The 18,618-nt window shown below is 47.3% G+C and overlaps 1 protein-coding gene across 1 annotated transcript in view; it reads right to left on the bottom strand.

Annotated features, from left to right (window-relative positions):
• Nucleotides 1-18,618, bottom strand: part of LOC140406814 (uncharacterized) — a 249,663-nt gene that overhangs the window by 43,281 nt on the left and 187,764 nt on the right. The window contains exons 34-36 of the mRNA XM_072494717.1: nt 7,948-8,055; nt 7,759-7,812; nt 2,427-2,480 (exon numbers count right to left, since the gene is read on the bottom strand). Coding sequence (XP_072350818.1) covers nt 2,427-2,480; nt 7,759-7,812; nt 7,948-8,055 — 216 coding nt within the window. The remainder of the gene's footprint in view (nt 1-2,426; nt 2,481-7,758; nt 7,813-7,947; nt 8,056-18,618) is intronic.

The raw sequence follows: 18,618 nt of genomic DNA, 5'->3' as shown, positions 1-18,618 counted from the left end.
CTGCCCCACAATGGGAAACCCCATTGACCGGCCGGTGTTATGGAGACTCCCGCCGGCCGGTCGGGGCAGAAATGTGGCGGGGCGGGTAGGAGAATTTTGCTGATGGTATCATACCCACACAGTGATAAAGGCCATAAAAGGCAATGGAAAGTATTGTGATCTGGAGAGATTCAGTGAGGAACAAAGTACCACTGCTAGTGAAGTTTCAGGCAAACACAGGATACAATCTTTATGAATAAGGCAAGAAACTTTCTTGTAAATAAATGCACTTTCTGGAGAGAAATACAAAGCAGGATGTTAATTCATGATCCATTGGTAACACCCAGGGATGGTGGAGTGATTGGAATAGGAAGAAGATAAGTGAAGTTAGTCCAGAGTCCCCAAATCAGGGAACATAAAAGATGGGGAAGACTCATCAGACAGTAAGGTGCCAATGATGAATCAATTGAAGAATGCCGAGTAAGGCCATAGGCTCATTGAAAATAGTTCAAGCCTTGGAAGGTGGCAGAACAGAAGAACAACAAGAGGAGTGATGTGTTGTGGTATAGATTAGGGGCAAAGTCCCTTGGCACAGAGAAATAGAAAGTCACATGAATGTTTCCAGTAAAGAAAGGGAGAGAAAAAAAGATCATGGTATTCAGCTGAAACAGCAGTATAATAGTCTGCATTCCTTTGATTTGAGTGTGCCTAGGTAGGATTTCATGTACATCTGTATAATATAAAATATTCAATATTTAGGAAGAACTGACATCAACCCAATAAATCAACCAGGAATGATTACTGAAATCTTCTTGATATTATTAAATTCTGTAATCCAGTTCCATTTTCAGTGTTCTACTTTGGGCATGGGAGAGATTTATCTTTGATATTTTATTATCTCATTGCTGTATTTGAATGATTGTAAATATAGCTTGCTTCAGTACTCCTTATGTGACATGAACTATCAGCTCTTTTCTAAAGTGAATGGCAAATACTGAAATAAAGGTCGCAGGACTGAAAGACAAGATTTGCACATTACATCATTCAAAAGGGTTTGATACATTATTATTCCATAAATTAATAATTCAGAAATCTGCTTGGAATATGTTGCCCATTTAATCTGATAATGAATAGTTAAAGATTTTCTTGTCACTTCATAATTATTTATGCTCAGACTGTGTAATCAGCAACATTTATAAACTAAACCAAGGAACTTCTTTTGGAGGCAAGTGCTTATTAAACAGAGATTGTCCACTCATTGACCAATGATACAAGTAATAATAATCAAAGCATATAATGCCTGACATACTGGGGATAAAAGTTACTTGAAGGTCACAGGGAACTATCACTTTTTTCATTTTAAAAGAAATGATGTTATTCAATTCCTCATGTGGTATTTTGCATTAACGTTTTAATAAATTTAGATTATCCAATTCTTTCTTTTCCAATTAAGGGGCAATTTAGCATGGCCAATCCACCTACCCTGCACATCTTTTTGGGGCGTGGGGATGACACCATGCAGACATGGGGAGAATGTGCAAACTCCACATGGACATAGTTCCTCATTAGTATTGTGGTTAGTATACCCACTTGTCACACGGGAGACCGGGGTTCAATACCCCGAGGTGGACCTTTCAAATTGTGTACAGGCTTGGAAGGCCAAAGGGCCTGTTCCTGTGCTGTATTGTTCTTTGTTGTTCTTGACAGAGATCCGGGGGCCGGGAGTGAACCCGGTGTTGATCTCCTATTTTCTTTCTCTGTCAGTCTGGCCTCAATAAAAGTTGAGACGGATTCGCACGTAAACAGAAGTTATTTATTTAGCTTGCAAGCTTTATCATCTTACAGAATGTAACAGGACGTCCTGCCTCTTACACTCCAGAAAACGACTGAACTAACAGACAAAGGAATCTCTGCAAAATCAGTTCAAATGGTATCAAGTTTCACATACTCGACGGACATAGGTCAGCCTAGGTCCCTCCTGACCTGTTTAATCCATTCTGATTGGCTCACTTCCAATCCCTTTCTCTGGCCCCTATCAATGCATCCTCACTCTTATAGACACACCTCTTCCTGCTTTTTCCATGCGGTCCCAAATTCCTTTGTCCCTAACTGCAAAAATCAAAGTGGCTTATTTCTACATTACATTAACTAGTATCTCTAAAGTAACTATTTTATATCACATTCGTCACCGGGTCCTCAGCTTCGGGAGGCATGAGTGTTAACCACTGCGCCACCATGCCATCTTAAAGTTTCAATATTTTAAAACCTATTTAGAAATATGTTCAGAGTTTTAGACCAAATAATGGCACTCAATAGCATATCCTTAAAGGTAAAAATGATGAGATTTATGGTAAGAGAAATATGAAATGTCTAAAGATAAAAACGAGATCAATGTAACAAGAGAATTCCTTAACAGTGATATAGATGTGACCAGAAACACTACTTACTGCAGGTCCAATTGCACCAATTGGACCAGGAGCACCAGGAAAACCAGAAATACCCTGAAAAAGAAATTAATCTCAATTAGACATTTCTCAATTTTCTTTTTTAAATTTAGAGTGCCCAATTCTTTTTTTTTCCAATTGAAGGGTAATTTAGCATGGCCAATCCACCTACCCTGCGCATCTTTGGGTTGTGGGGGCGAAACCCACGCAAACACGGGGAGAATGTGCAAACTCCACACGGACAGTGACCCAGAGCCAGGATCGAACCTGGGACCTCGGTGCCGTGAGGCAGCAGGGCTAACCCACTGCGCCACCTTGCTGCCCTTGAGATTTCTAACATCTGATCACCTAAAGTACAGTTTACTTATTGCAAACATGTTGAACGACGTGGACCGGGATTCTCCGAAATCTCGGCCAAGCGTGATGCTGGCGTAAACACCGGAGTGGTGCATGCCAGCGTCAACGGGCCTCCTGGCCCAGTGATTCAGCGGTCCTCAGGGGCCAACACGGTGCCGGAGTGCTGCGCACTGCCCCGGCATCAAAAGGCGGCCCTGCACTGCCGGCGTGGGTACGCGCAACATGGCGGAGCCCTACAGCGAGCCTGCGCGGAAGGAGGTAGGCCCCCTCCAGATCGCGGGCGCCCGCCAATCGATAGCCCCCGACTGCCGGTCTGGACGCCGTAGAGGCCCGCCCCGGAGTGTGATACCCTCGCCTCCCCGCCAGGACGGCCACCGCGGCCGCGGGTCCGAGCTCCCGCCGGATGTTACCAAGTTCGAACCACGCCGGCGGGACTCGGTGGAACTCGGCGGCAATTCGGCCAATCGACCGCGGAGAATCACTGCGGGGGCTCCCGACTGGCACCTCGTCGACCGCGCAGGCGCGATTGCTTTGCTGCCGATTCTCCAGTTACCAGAGAATCGCATTGCGGCATCGGAGCTGCATGGCGGCAATTTCCCGCGTCACCACCGATTCTCCGGCCCGGCGTGGGCTCGGAGAATCCCGGCCATGCTGTTGGGTGAATTGGACATTCTGAATTCACCCGAACAGGTGCTGGAATGTGGCGACTAGGGGCTTTTCACAGTAACTTCATTGCAGTGTTAATGTAAGGCTACTTGTGACAATAAAGATTATTTTAAAAATTATTAAATTACTAAACGGGATAGTCTTTAAACAGATTGAGCAACTCAAGGCTGGGCATCCATGAGGTGCTGCGAGACATCTGCAGCAGCTGAAGTGTACTAAACCATAATCTGTTACCTCATAGCCTGGCACGTCCCAACTTTACCATTACCACCAAACCGGAGGATCAACACTGAATCAATGAAGAATGCAGGAGGGCATGCAAGGAGCAACACCAGGCATACTTAAAGATTAAGTGTCAACCTGGTGAGTGACTCTAAGTGCTGAAACCCCACTGTTTACAAACATCAACCACATCAAACAAAGATAAGTGCATTTCAATCACTAAATGCATTCCAATCACTCAAGCATGAGTTTGCAATGCACTTCCCTCACTTTGATGTGTTTGATGGTTGTAAACATTGGGGTTTCAGCACTTAACAGTCACTCTCTCATGAAGGGGGATGAATGAATCAAGGCTCCAGCTGTTTTGTGGAAGCTGTCAATCACAGCCCACTACTAGAAATTAATGAATGGGTTGCAGATACAGGATGTATGGGGTTTAAACACATGTCACCGCTATTCTCTTTACAGGAATTAACATTTAATGCTTCCAGGTATGCGTTACAACTGTAATTTCTGTCATTGCCCCGATCTGGACTGCTCTCTAGTTTCCCGACAGGGTTTTGTTTGTCAGGGGTCTGTGTGTGTGTGTGTCAGGGGGGGTGGGGGGTGGATGCCCCTCAGTTTAGGTCGTCCCTGTGGGGAGTCACTCTAGTTAGGGGCTCCCTCTGGTTAGGGGGTCTCTGTGGGAGGTCACTCAAGTTAGGGGGTGTCTGTAGCGTTAGAAGCTTCCAGGAGATCTCTCTATTTAGGGGATCACTTGGTGGGGTCCGCTATTTAGGGGGTTGCTTGGGAGATCTGCCATTTTAAGGGATTTATGGTAAAGGAGGAGTGGGAAGGTTGTGCATGGGGGGGGGGGGGGGGGGGGGAGTGGCCCACGGATGGACTTTGGGGGCAACTCCCTTAAGGAGTTACCCCCTTGGCCCACCACATGCTCCACCATGTCAGGCTCAGAGGACCGGAGAATCACGGAAAGTGGGATAATAAGGTGCCGGGCCCGCTAAGTGAATGCAAATGGGTCATTAAGGCCCATTTGCAATCATTTACATCCTCCCGCTGGCATGTAGGCGTGAACTCCCATCCCGTGCAGCTGGGGGGGGGGGGGGGGGGGGGGGGAGCATGGAAATGGGCCCACGTTTGTGTGTTGGAGTGCTAAATGGCACCATGGCGAGGTCTCCCAGGCACTGGCATTTGTTCCCAGGCCTCGGGAGAATCGGGTGCTGACATATTTAAATGAGCCCAATGGTTCATTTAGACTTTCTGGTACGTGAGAGATCAGAGGAATTTGGTTTGATTGGCTGCCTGGTGGCCAATGAATTGCCCAAAGGCTCTATTCTTCCCGGCAACAGGATCTTACCCATGTGGGATGTTATCGGAGAACGCAGGAAGAGGCAGTCGGACACTGGGTGAAGAGAGAAGAAGCTGTGAGCTGCTGTCTCTCTCTCTCTCTCCAGACGTGTTGCCCACCTGCTGTTTTTTGAACCTGCAGAAAAGGTTTTTGAGACCTTGATGAATCTACAGTGAACACCATTACAGACTGAAAGCAAAAACATCCCATTGAAGAAAGGTGTACTGGAAGGCATCCACCTGAAAAGAGATTTTTATCCTTTTTGTTTTTCTTTACAGCTCACTTTCCCCTCTGTGTTTGTCTATCTTGTGTATGTGTAGAGAGAGGGGCAAGTTAAAGAGGAGGGATTAGGAATTAGAGAATCGTTAACCAGTTGTATTTTCTGTATATTTAATTTTAGTTATTGTTCTTAATAAAGGTGCCTTTTCAACCTGGCACCCAGGTATGATGGTGGGATGTGCGCCATTAGGCCTGCCCCGCCATGGAAATAGCGCGAAACCTCCGGATGCAGAATTAATTACGCTGGGAACAAGGGATATGAGGTTTCCTGTTGGCCTTCACAACGAGAAACACACCCGTCCCTGGCTCTGCTAGAGGACTTAGTCCCAGATTGGAGAATTCCATCCGGGGCGGGATTCTCCGAACCTCCGCCGGGTCGGAGAATCGCTGGGGGGGCGGCGTGACTCCCGCCTCGTGCTCCGCCGCCGGTTTTTGGCCGGGGGTGGGGATCGCGCTGCGCCGGTCGGGGGCCGTTGGCAGTGGCCCCCCCCAGCGATTCTCCGGGCCCCGATGGGCCGAGCGGCCGCCGGTATCCGGCCAGTGCTGCCGGCATGGATTAGACAAGGTCCATACCGGCGGGACCTGGCTCTGAGGCCGGCCTGCGGAGTCCTCGGGGGGGAGGGGGGAAGGATCCGGCCCCGGGGGAGGGGGGGGGCACGGTCGCCTGCGATCGGGGCCCATCAATCTGCGGGCGGGCCTGTGCCATGGGGGCACTCTTTCCCTCTGCGCTGGCCTCTGTAAAGCTCCGCCATAGCTGTCGCGGAGAAGAAACCCCCTGCACATGTGCAGGGATCACGCCAGCGGATCTGCGCATGAGCCAGAATACGCTGGCACTCCCACGCATGCGCCAACTCACGCCGGCCAGCGGAGGCCCTTCGGCACCGGTTGGTACGGCGCCAACCACTCCAGCGCCAGCCTAGCCCCCGGAAGCACGGAGGATTCCGCAACTTCCGGGCGGCCCGATGCCAGAGTGTTTCACGCCGCTCTTTGGCACCGGTACGGCCCGCATGCCGGTTGGGGGAGAATCCCGGCACAGGAGTAGGCCATTTAGCCCCTCAAGCTCGTCCCACACATTCAATTAGGTCATGGTAGATTTGTTTCTTGACTCCGTTTGTCCATCTTAGTTCTGAATATCATAAAACAGTTGGACAACAAAATTCATCAGTTTCAATTTTCATCTTTTAATTTGATCCAGCTTCAACAGCTCTTTGGGGGAGAACACAAATCTTATGAACGATCCAGCCTAGTTCTTTCTAGCGTGTGTTTTTGCGGGGCACATTATTAAAAATAACGAGATTTTAAAGGAAGTTGAATAAAATCCTCAGTTGGACTTCAGATAAAAACATTTTGTATAAACAATGCTGAGGAGTAAAGTTATGAAACAGACACTGTACTCTCAGGGATTAAGTAACGACGGACGGGACGGACGGGTGCTAATCCAGTTATGGCTGTATAATCTCATGAGAGGGCCAGAATGGAATGTGTGCCAGCGTGACCTTAGTTTGACATCCTCCTCCAATCCACCGGTGACCTGATTAGGTTCACATCCAAAAAAGGCTTGAACCTGATTTCCATAATTTTTAATGTATTTATATATACTTACCAGGACTGACGCTATAACGTCTGCCCACACTTAATCCTCCAACCCAGTTGGTGAGATGACATGCCGGTGTGAATCACCACTGGTTTTCAAAAAGGAGAATCAGTTGTGATGACGGAGGTGGTATAGTGCCGGGCAGTGAGGGGCATTGCTGGGCAGTACCCTGGAACTGCCAGTTTGACACCACTAGGTTGGCATCACAAGGGGTGGGCATTCTGCGGGGCCCCAAGGAGCAGGGTTCCCCTTATATGAGTTGAGAGAAATCCGATGGTTGTTGGTGGGGGGTATTGTGCATGCATGGGCATGGGGGGGGGGCGCCAAGACTGTGCGGTGGAAGAGTGCTCCGATGCCATTGCAGGGGGGTGGGTGTTGGTCACCCTAATGCTTAAGTGGTTTGGGGTGTTGCACCGATCTGTGCATTGTTGGGGGTGGTTGCTCTTCTGCCTGTGGGGATGTTCCCTTCTCTGCCCAGGGGGTCCCTATCTCTGTTGGGGGGAGAGTTCTTAAATGTTACTTTGAAATCGGGGCCAATTTTTAAACGGTGCCCCAATCTCATATCCTTGCATTACTGCCGTGTTTAGGCCATGCATTAGCTTGTGTGATCCTTGCCAGACTTTGAAATTGCAGAGATTGCTGTGAAATCAGGTGAGAAAAGACATGTGCGAAACCAGTGGGTTTCACACATTTTCGCACCTGATCCAGTACTCGGTGCAATTTGGGGAAAATTCCACATTCTCTAAATGGATGACTGATCATTATTTTGTCAAGAAAGTGCAATATCTGTGCATGAAGTGAACTAAAGTCGCTTGATCATAAATATGAATAACACATATGAGTAAATGTTCAGTAATATTAGCAAAACTCACAGCAGGACCTGGTGATCCACGTTCACCTTTCACACCTTTAGTTCCAGGAAGGCCCTATAATAATTCAAAAACATTGAATTGATGTCACAAAGTCCATTTTCATAGAAATCAAAGCACTCAAGATCATACATAATGATGGGCATTATAAATACTTTGGAATTGATTATTCAGTCAGGAATATTTGCTTACCAGTTGACCAGGTGATCCACTTGAACCTGGAGGACCTGGTGGGCCAGAATTGCCTGTTGAACCACGGCTGCCATCTGAGCCTTTAGGACCAGTCTGCCCATCAAGACCCTGGTTAATTAAATTATAGGTTAGTCATGCACAGAAATAAAACTAACAGAATTACCTACTTTAAACTTCCGAAGGTGAGAAACTGAATTTTCCAATTGAAGGGTAATTCTGCACAAAGCAAGCACAAGCGCCACATGAGTCCAGGCAGTCAGATTGTGGCCTGATGTAATTGGATCTTATTTGCATTAAGTAAACTGTTCAAAATGTCATTTAAATCTTCATGTAAGTGCAGCATTCGTGCACACATATACTAAATTGGCATTCAAACAACGCAGGTGGGAATGCTAAGTGGAAGTGTGAACCTAAATAGTATTGTGGGTGCTTGCAGCATGAATGGATGGGAAACAAGACAACCCAATTTATAGGATTTTAGTATCCATTCAATAGATGTAAAAAGTGTAGGTGCTACGTACTAATGTCCCCTAAAATTGTTACAATTCCATTCAGTCCACAAGATTGCTGCAAATACATCAGTAAGATAATAAGCATATCCAGAATAAATAGTAAATATGATTGAGAAGCAGGAATTGAAAGAAATTAATATTGTGAAGAAATTGTGCTGGAGAAATCAAAGGAACTGAAAGCTGGTAAATAAATAAATAATCTTTATTATTGTCACAAGTAGGCTTACATTAACACATCAATGAAGTTACTGTGAAAAGCCCCTGGTCGCCACATTCCGGCACCTGTTCGGGTACACAGTGGGAGAATTCAGAATGTCCAATTCACTTAACAAGCACGTCTTTCGGAATTTGTGGGAGGAAATCGGAGCACCCGGAGGAAACCCACGCAGACACAGGGAGACCGTGCAGACCCCGCACAGACAGTGACCGAAGTCAGGAATCGAACCTGGGACCTTGGCGCTGTGAAGCCACAGTGCGATCCACTGGGCTACCATGCTGTCCAGGGTCAGATAATCTACACCCCAGGGTACTAAAGGAGTTGGCCATGGAAATAGTGGTTGTGTTCGTTGTCATCTTTCAAATTCTGTAGATTTTGGAACAGTTTCGGCAGATTGGATGGTAATAGATGTAACCCTGCTTTTTAAAAAAGGAGGGAGGACGAAAACAGGGAATTACAGACCGTTTATCCAACATCAATAGTGGGGAAAATTCTAGTCTATTATAAAGGACGTAATAAGAGGACACTTAGAAAGTATCCACAGGATTAGACAAATGCAACATGGATTTATGCAAGGCAAATCATGTTCAATAAACCTACTGGAGTTCTTTGAGGATGTAATTAGTAGAATAGATAAGGATAGACCAGTGGATACTTTGTATTAGGATTTTCAGAGAACTTTTTATCAAACCACATAGGAGGTAAAATTAAAGCACATGGGATTGGGTGTAATATATTGGCATGCGTTGAGAATTGGCTAACAGACAGAGAGTAGGAATAAGTGGATCTTTTCAGAGTGGCAGGTGGTGATGAGTGGGGTCACGAAAGGATTAGTACTTGTGACTTGCAGGAAAAACAGAATGGTTAGAACTGCTGCCTCATAGCGCTAGGGACACAGCTTCAACTCTGACCTCGGTTGACTGTGTGGAGTTTGCACTTTCTCCCCGTGTTTGCATGGGTTTCCTCCGGGTGCTCTGGTTTCCTCCCACAGTCCAAAGATGTGCAGATTAGATGGATTGGCCATGCTAAATTGCCCCTTAGTCTCCAAAGGTTAGGTGCAGTTACGAGGATAGGGCGGGGATTGGGCCTAGGTAGGGTGCTCATTCTGAGGGTCGGTGCGGACTCGATGGACCCAATGACCTTCTTTTGCACTGTAGGAATTCTATGATTCTGTGATTTCTGCTTTTTGTTTCAGACTTCCAGCATTTGCTTCAGAAAAAAACCAAAAAATAAGTAATTGTTGCTTTTCCCAAAATAGTCAGCAAGTTTAATATCCTATAATTGTTGCCTTTGCAATTGACTCCTATGTAAGTGAAAATGGTTTAAGTCATTTGCTAGTTATAGTTGGCTGCCCAGCTTGAAGCATGCATCGTTTAAATGGTGTACACTGTGCCACTAATTACACTCACATGGGGTCTCTTTCAGATATTCACGATCTGAACAAATGATTAAATCTCCGAGTCCTGCCACTTGTCCAGTGGGTTAGGTCAGGGATAACTTGTTCATGAATCACTGCTGATAGAAATTTAAAGGGCTTTAATCTGTGCAAGAATGCATACTACTGGCAGACAACCAAGTCAAGACATTGGCACAAAGTAAAGGTCAGATAGATTCACAATGTCCCAACCTTTGGTTGCACAAATCCCCCAATGAAAGCAATTGCGACAGTGGGAACTTCCAAGCTCAAATTTCTGTCAGGTTTGATCAAATTATATAGAATTAAAGGGAATGTTAAATATGGAATTTTCAACCAGAAAATCATTGGGGCAGCACGGTAGCCTTGTGGATAGCACAATTGCTTCACAGCTTCAAGGTCCCAGGTTCGATTCCAGCTTGGGTCACCGTCTGTGCGGAGTCTGCACATCCTCCCCGTGTGTGCGTGGGTTTCCTCCGGGTGCTCCAATTTCCTCCCACAGTCCAAAGATGTGCAGGTTAGGTGGATTGGCCATGATAAATTGCTCTTAGGGTCCAAAATTGCCCTTAGTGTTGGGTGGGGTTACTGGGTTATGGGGATAGGGTGGGGGTGTTGACCTTGGGTAGGGTGCTCTTTCCAAGAGCCGGTGCAGACTCGACGGGCCGAATGGCCTCCTTCTGTACTGTAAATTCTATGATTGTGGGAGGGTAAGATGCAAATTGTAATCTTTATTAGTGTCACACGCAGGCTTACATTAACCCTGCAATGAAGTTCCTGTGAAAATCCCCTAGTCGCCACACTCCGGCGCCTGTTCAGAAGACAAAAACGGGACACAACCGACAGAGTACCCTTCGTCGTACAGTACTTCCCCGGAGCGGAGAAACTACGACATCTTCTTTGCAGCCTTCAACACGTCATCGATGAAGATGAACATCTTGCCATGGTCATCCCCACACCCCCACTACTTGCCTTCAAACAACCGCGCAACCTCAAACAAACCATTGTTTGCAGCCAACTACCCAGCCTTCAGAACAGCGACCACGACACCACACAACCCTGCCATGGCAATCTCTGCAAGACGTGCCAGATCATCGACATGGATACCACCATTACACGTGAGAACACCACCCACCAGGTACGCGGTACATACTCGTGCGACTCGTCCAATGTTGGCTCCCTCATATTCTGCAGGAAAGGATGTCCCGAAGCGTGGTACATTGGCGAGACCATGCAGACGCTGCGACAACGAATGAACGGACATCGCGTGACAATCACCAGGCAGGAATGTTCCCTTCGAGTCGGGGAACACTTCAGCAGTCAAGGGCATTCAGCCTCTGATCTCCGGTTAAGCGTTCTCCAAGGCGGCCTTCAGGACGCGCGACAACGCAGAATCACCGAGCAGAAACTTATAGCCAAGTTCCGCACACAAGTACGGCCTCAACTGGGACCTGGGATTCATGTCACATTACATTCATCCCCCACCATCTGGCCTGGGCTTGCGAAATCCTACCAACTGTCCTGGCTTGAGACAATTCACACCTCTTTAACCTGGGGTTACCCCAGCTCTGGATCTGTAAAGACTTCATTAACTGCAAATGCTCATATTCAAAGCATTGTCTTGCATCTTTAACTTTGTCTATATATGCATTTCTGGAACATACCTTCATTTACCTGAGGAAGGTGCAGCGCTCCGAAAGCTAGTGACATCGAAACAAACCTGTTGGACTTTAACCTGGTGTTGTAAGACTTCTTACTGTGCTCACCCCAGTCCAATGCCGGCATCTCCACATTAAAGGCTATAGATACAAATCCCACTCCAAGACCTTTGTGAAAAATTGGGGTTAACATTCCAGTGCAGTACTGGGGATTGTTGCACTGCTTAAGGTGCTTTTTTATCATTACCAGTTTGGTGATTTGTGTGAAAGAAATTGAAGATCCTATCTGACAAGCTATATTCAGTTTGATAATTAATCAGATAAGGGGAGATCATGAAGGGACAGTTAATCTGTCAAGACATAATTGTTATTTTCAAATTATGTTGGGTTTAATAGTTTGAAAGAGGTTTCATACTTATGTGCATGGAATGCAATATTCTTCTCCTATTTACATTTGTTTTGATTTTCTTCTGCAGTTTTACACTTAAGGCCAATGAATTCAACCACTGTTGGTAATTGCTTTAGTTCATTTATTATTTCCACCACACAACAGTAAATCAGTGTTCAATTTTGCTTCAAGCCAAGTTATGTCATGTAACGTCTTTTAATGAACTCCAGGGAACAACTAAGAACTGAAACGTAATTCATTATTTTGGATTCCAGAATTGTTTAATTCGCAAATGGCTAATAAATAATAGATCATTGTCTCATCTGATGATTAGCCTTGCTTCTGTCAAAAATGAACCCATAAATAGGAACATACAATTCAAGAGTAAAGCACAGATGAGTCATGATGAATTTAAAGAAAACATTGTTCAGGCCACATTTGGATGACTATGTGCATTTGTGAGTGCCATTATAGCAAGGGCATCAAAGATAGGCAGAATATTCAGTTCAGCTTCACTAGGCTTGCCCTTTAGATAGAAAATCATAGTTATGACGAAAGATGAGAGATACCGAACTACTGGCTGCTGTTTTCCATACGGTACAACTGTAACTACACTTCAAAAGTAATTGGTTGGTTGTAAAGTGCTTTGGGTCATCCCATTGCCGGCCATATAAAGGGATTCTTCAGCCTTCCAGCCATGTATTTCTTGACAATGGGAGGCGGCTTGTCATTCACTGGCGACCGGATTCTTTGTTCCCACCAATGTCCTTGGAAATTCCCACTGGAACCACCCCACGCCACTGGGAAACCCACGGGTAGGGGTGAGCTGCCAGTGGGACCAGAGAATCCCCCCCACCAGCCAATGGCCGGAGAACCCCGGCTGCAAGGGCTGGATTTTATGCCCAGTGAGTGGTTACTGTGGATGGAAGTGGAAGGGGATATATCTCCTGCTCGCACCCAGCCCTGTGGCCCTGCAGCAATTTATCTTCCATTAGAACGTTAATTATATTCTCCTCCATTTGGGGAGGAAGTCCAACCTCCAAGAGTTACAGGCCAATCACATTGCTAGCAGCTTTGTGGTTGCAGCCTCACCACCAGGAGCAGTAGCCACTGCTGGAACTGCATTCAGCCCCTCGCAACATTTATTGCTGGAGCCAGATAAAAGGTAAATGGGGGGATGAGTATTGCCAGGGCCAGGCTGGCAATCCCAGTGAGTGGCTGGGGAAGGGAGGGGGGAACAGTGAGGGGTTGGGGACAAGGGTAAACAAGGCAGGAGGAGAAGAAATATTAAGATGCCTTCCACTTTAAGGGTGCTTCCTATCAAAACAGGTGATCAGTAAAGGTAGTACCTCCCCTTTCCTGTCCATTGACCCTATGGCTTACCTGCCAGGTTTGCAAACAGTCTCCTCCTTTACCCACCACTGGGGGGGGGTGGGTGGCAGGCAGGCAGTGGGCATAGTGCCCACAACATTTTATATATCTCCCCTGCCTGGAAACCTGTCGCTGTGTTGTTGTAAAATCAAGGTTTGGTTTTTTTCCCCCCAGATAAAGATTTTTTTCCTGAATTAACGATTGGATTTATTAGTAGCTATCTTAACCAATCTCAAGTAAAAACAGAGTTTTTATGTCTATCCTATCAAACCCTTCCATAATCCTAAAGCCCTATGTGAGGATCCCCCTCTGTATTCTTTCTTCTGAAGTGAAGAGCCTCAGGCAGTTCAATCTTTTGAGATATTTGTAACATCTCATTTCTGGCATTACTCTTTTTGGCACTTCCTCCACTGCCTGGATATCCTTTTCGGAACATTTTAAAAATAAATTTAGGGTACCCAATTATTTTTACCAATTAAGTGGCAATTTAGTGTGGCCAATCCACCTAACCTGCACATCTTTGGGTTGTGGGGGTGAAACCCACGCAAACACAGGGAGAATGTGCAAACTCCACACGGACAGTGATCTGGGACCGGGATCGAACCAGGGTCCTCAGTTCCGCAGGCAGCAGTGCTAACCACTACACTACGCCCCAATCCTTTTCATAAAAAAACTGGATCTGTTCTCAGGACTCCAATTGTGATCTAATCAAGGTTCTGTATAAGTTTCACATAACTTCTCTGTTCTTCGATTTTATCTATTGGGAAATGAACCCCAGTGTTTTGTTTGCTTTTTAAAAGCTTTCTTCATGAGTATCACTTATTTTGGTGTTTTGTGTATCTGTGGCTGAATTTTTCCCGCCCTTCCCGCTGACTGCGACACCCCACCATGGGTTTCCCATTAGCGGAGGGTGCGAACATAAACTAATATGCCAGGGGGATGGGAACCTGTGTAAGGAGTCAGAGAAAGAGGGAGCAAGGACAAAAATAAAAGGTAGAAAAGTGAATGAGAAAAGTGATAGGTGGAGAAACCAAGGACAAAATTCAAACAGGGCAAAAGAGAAAAATATTGGGAGCAAGACAAGCATTGTGAAAAAGACAAACTTAAAGGCTCTGTGCCTTAATGCACCGAGCATTTGCAATAAAGTGGATGAATGTATTGCACAGATCGATATAAATGGATACAATATAATTGGGATTACGGAGACATGGCTGCAGGGTGACCAAGGGTGGAAACTGAATGTCTCAGAGTATTCAGTATTTAGGAAGGACAGGCATAAAAGAAAAGGTGGTTCACGGCCGCGCTCACTGGTTCCATCGGGGAGGGGGGGGGGGGGGGGGGGCGAAGGCGTTAGTTGGGCTAATGGTGGAAATGGGGGTGGGGGGGGGGGTAGACCCTTGGAGGTTTCTGCACCCAAGGGAGCAGGAGTACTCTTTTTCTCTGCAGTCCATAAGGTATATTCGCGGATCGACAATTTTGTGGTGGGCAAGGCTTTGTTGGCTGAGGTTAAGGGGTCGGAATACTCGGCAATTGCAGTGTCAGATCATGCTCCGCATTGGGTGGATATGGTGCTGGAGAAGGGGGTAGTGCAGAGGCCGGGGTGGAAATTAGATGTGGGACTTTTGGGAGACCAAGTGTTTTGTGACACCATTGAAAAGGTTATTAAGGAATATGTAGGTTTCAACTGTACAGGTGAGGTGTCGAAGACGGTCGTCTGGGAGGCTCTAAAGGCAGTGGTGAGGGGGGAGGTGATCTCGTTTAAGGCCAGGTTGGACAAAGAGGAGAGGTTGGAGCGGCAGAGGATAATAGAGGTGATGCTGGAGGTAGATAGCAGTTATGCAGTGGATGGGGACCCAGCAAAGCTGAAAAAGAGGAAGGAACTACAGGCGAGCTTTAACCGACTATCTACCAGGAAGGCGGTGCGCCAACTGAGATGGGCAAGAGGTGCAGTTTACGAACATGGAGATAAGACGGGGCATCTGTTAGCAGGTCAGCTCCAGAGGGAAGCAGCGGCAAGGGAAATTGTGCAGGTGAGGGATAGGACAGGGATGTTGGTGGTGGCGCCGGATCTGATTAACAAGGTTTTTGAGGAATTTTATGAGAGGTTGTACAGGGCAGAGCCACCCGGGGGAGATCGTGAGATGCAGGAATTTCTAGATGGGTTGGAGTACCTGAGGTTAGGGGAGGGGGACAGGGCGAGATTAGAATGAGCGGTAGTGGAGCAGGAGATAAACGATGCGATTGGGAGGATGCATTCGGGGAAGGTGGCAGGGCTGGATGGGTTTCCGGTGGAATATGATAACAAATTCAAGGATAAGTTGGCTCCCCTGATGTTGAGGATGTTTGAAGAGGTGATAGGGAAGGGGGTGTTGCCACAAGCCTTGGGGCAGGCATCAATTTCCCTGTTGCTAAAAAAAGATAAGTATCCGGCGGAGCGTGGGTCATATAGGCCCATATCACTTCTGAATGTGTATGCAAAAGTATTGCCAAAGGTACTGGCGGGTAGGCTGGAGGAGAGCCTCCCGAAGGTGATAGGTGAAGATCAAACGTAGTTCGTGAGAGGGAGGCAGCTCGTTTCAAACATTAGAAGGGTACTGAACGTCATTATGGCACCGGCAGAGGGGATGGAAACAGAGGTGGTTGTGGCATTGGACGCTGAGAAGGCGTTTGACCGGGTAGAATGGGGGTACTTGATGGCAGTTCTGGAGCGGTTTGGGATTGGACCAAGATTTGTGAATTGGGTAAAGCTACTATATAAGGAGGCGAGGGCGAGTGTCCGCACAAACATCAGCTCGAGATACTTTTCTCTCCACCGTGGGACGAGGCAGGGATGTCCTATGTCCCCCCTGCTGTTTGCACTCGCGATTGAGCTGTTGGCCATCGCATTCAGAAGTTCGGGGGTATGGAAAGGAATAGTGCAGGGGTGGGGGGGGGGTGGAGGGGGGTTGGTATGGAGCATAGGGTGTCCTTATATGCCGATGACTTGCTGTTATACGTGTTGGAACCAAGTGTGTCGATAGGGGGAATATTGGAGCTGCTTCAAGTGTTTGGGTCTTTCTCGGGGTACAAGCTGAATCTAGACAAGATTGAGTATTTTGTGGTATCTCGGCCGGGTGTGGGGGCAGGGTTGGGGGGACTGCCATTCCATAGGGCAGGGACTCACTTTAAGTACTTGGGAGTGCAGGTTGCCCGGGAGTGGGGCGGGGGGGGGCTCCGCAAGTACAACATTTGGTAGGGAGAGTGAAAGCTGATCTGGCAAGGTGAGACAGTCTCCCTCTGTCACTGGTGGGTCGCGTACACGCGGTTAAAATGAACTAGGTGCCACGATTTCTGTTTATTTTTCAATGCCTGCTGATTTTCCTGCCAAAGGCTTTTTTCAGAGAGATTGAGGGAAGGATTACGTCATTCCTATAGGGAGGGAAGGTGGCCAGAGTGAGAAAGGTGCTGCTACAGAGGGGAAGGCAGGCAGGGGGTTTGGGTCCTCCGAACCTGATGTATTACTACTGGGCGGCGAATGTGGAGAAGGTGCGGAGCTGGGTAAGAGGGGTTGATTCCCAGTGGGTCAGAATGGAGGAGAGTTTGTGCAGGGGGTCGGGGCTGAAGGCACTAGTAACAGCGCCGCTCCTGCTAGCCCCGGGGAAATACTCAGGGAGTCCGGTAATAATAGCTTCATTGAGAATTTGGAGGCAGTTTCACCAACACTTCGGGTTGGGGGCAGGGTCAAGAGAAATGCCGATTCGGGGGAACCACAGATTTGAGCCAGGGAGAAGGGATGGAAATTTTCGGAAATGGGAGGAGAAGGGGATTAAGACACTGAAAGATTTGTTTCTTAGGGGTCGGTTTGCAGGATTGAAGGAGTTGGAAGCGAAGTATGGGCTGGAGCAGGGGGAAATGTTTCGATGCATATAGGTTTGAGATTTTACCAGAAAGGAGATACAGAACTTCCCGGAGGAGCTGGCCTCCACATTGCTGAGGAGGTGCTGACGACAGGAGGCTGGAGAAGGGGGTAGTGTCAGCGGTTTACGGAGCTATTTTGGAGGAGCGGAAGGCACCACTGGAAGGGATCAAAGCAAAGTGTGAGGAAGAGTTGGTAGAGGATATGGAGGAGGGGTTCTGGTGTGAGGTTCTCCGGAGAGTGAATGCCTCCACCACGTGCGCAAGGTTGGGGCTGATACAGCTGAAGGTGGTATATAGAGCGCACCTCACGAGGGCGAGGATGAGCCGATTCTTTGAAGGAGTAGAAGATGTGTGTGAGCGTTGCCGGGGGGGGGGGGGGGGGGGGGGGGGGCTAATCACGTTCATATGTTTTGGTCCTGTCCAAAGCTAGAGGATTACTGGAAGGAGGTTTTTAGGGTAATTTCTAAAGTGGTGCACGTGTAACTGGACCCGGGCCCCCGGGAGGCCATATTCGGGGTGTCGGACCAGCCAGGGTTGGAAACGGGTGAGGAGGCTGATGTCGTAGCCTTCGCCTCGTTGATCGCCCGAAGGCGGATCCTGATGGGTTGGACAGCAGCCTCTCCACCCTGTGCCCTGGCGTGGTGGGGGGTCTGTTGGAATTCTTGAGTCTTGAGAAGGTTAAGTTTGAACTGAGGGGAAGGATGGAGGGGTTGTACAATTCGTAGGCATTATTCATTATGCACTTTCAAGAACTGGATAACATCGAACATTAGTTAGTGGGGGGGGGGGGGGGGGAAGTTTGGGGGGAGGGGGGCGATGGGTGTTAATCGTGGCCATGGATGATTCCGGATTCCTTTTTGTCAGTTGTTTATGTGAACATGAGGGCGAATGTTTTGGGTTTGGTGGGAGGATGGGATCGGTGTTATCGATATGGGGATTGACATATTTGTTACTGATTATTGTTGGTGGGTGTAAATTTGGGAGAAAATGTGAAAAAGGAGGTGAATAAAGAAATATTTAAAGAAATAAAAGAAAAGGTGGTGGTGTGGCACTGCTGGTTAAAGAGGAAATTAACACAATAGTGAGAAAGGATATTAGCTCTGACAATGTGGAGTCTGTATGGGTAGAGTTGAGAAATAGCAAGGGGCAAAAAACATTAGTGGGTGTCATATATAGGCCCCCAAACTGCACTGGTGATGTTGGAAATTGCATGAAAC

The sequence above is a fragment of the Scyliorhinus torazame genome, chromosome 2 (genome assembly GCF_047496885.1).
Source record: "Scyliorhinus torazame isolate Kashiwa2021f chromosome 2, sScyTor2.1, whole genome shotgun sequence".
Taxonomy (NCBI): domain Eukaryota; kingdom Metazoa; phylum Chordata; class Chondrichthyes; order Carcharhiniformes; family Scyliorhinidae; genus Scyliorhinus; species Scyliorhinus torazame.
The sequence above is the reverse complement of the archived record's forward strand: the minus strand, read 5'-3'. Positions and strand labels throughout refer to the sequence as shown.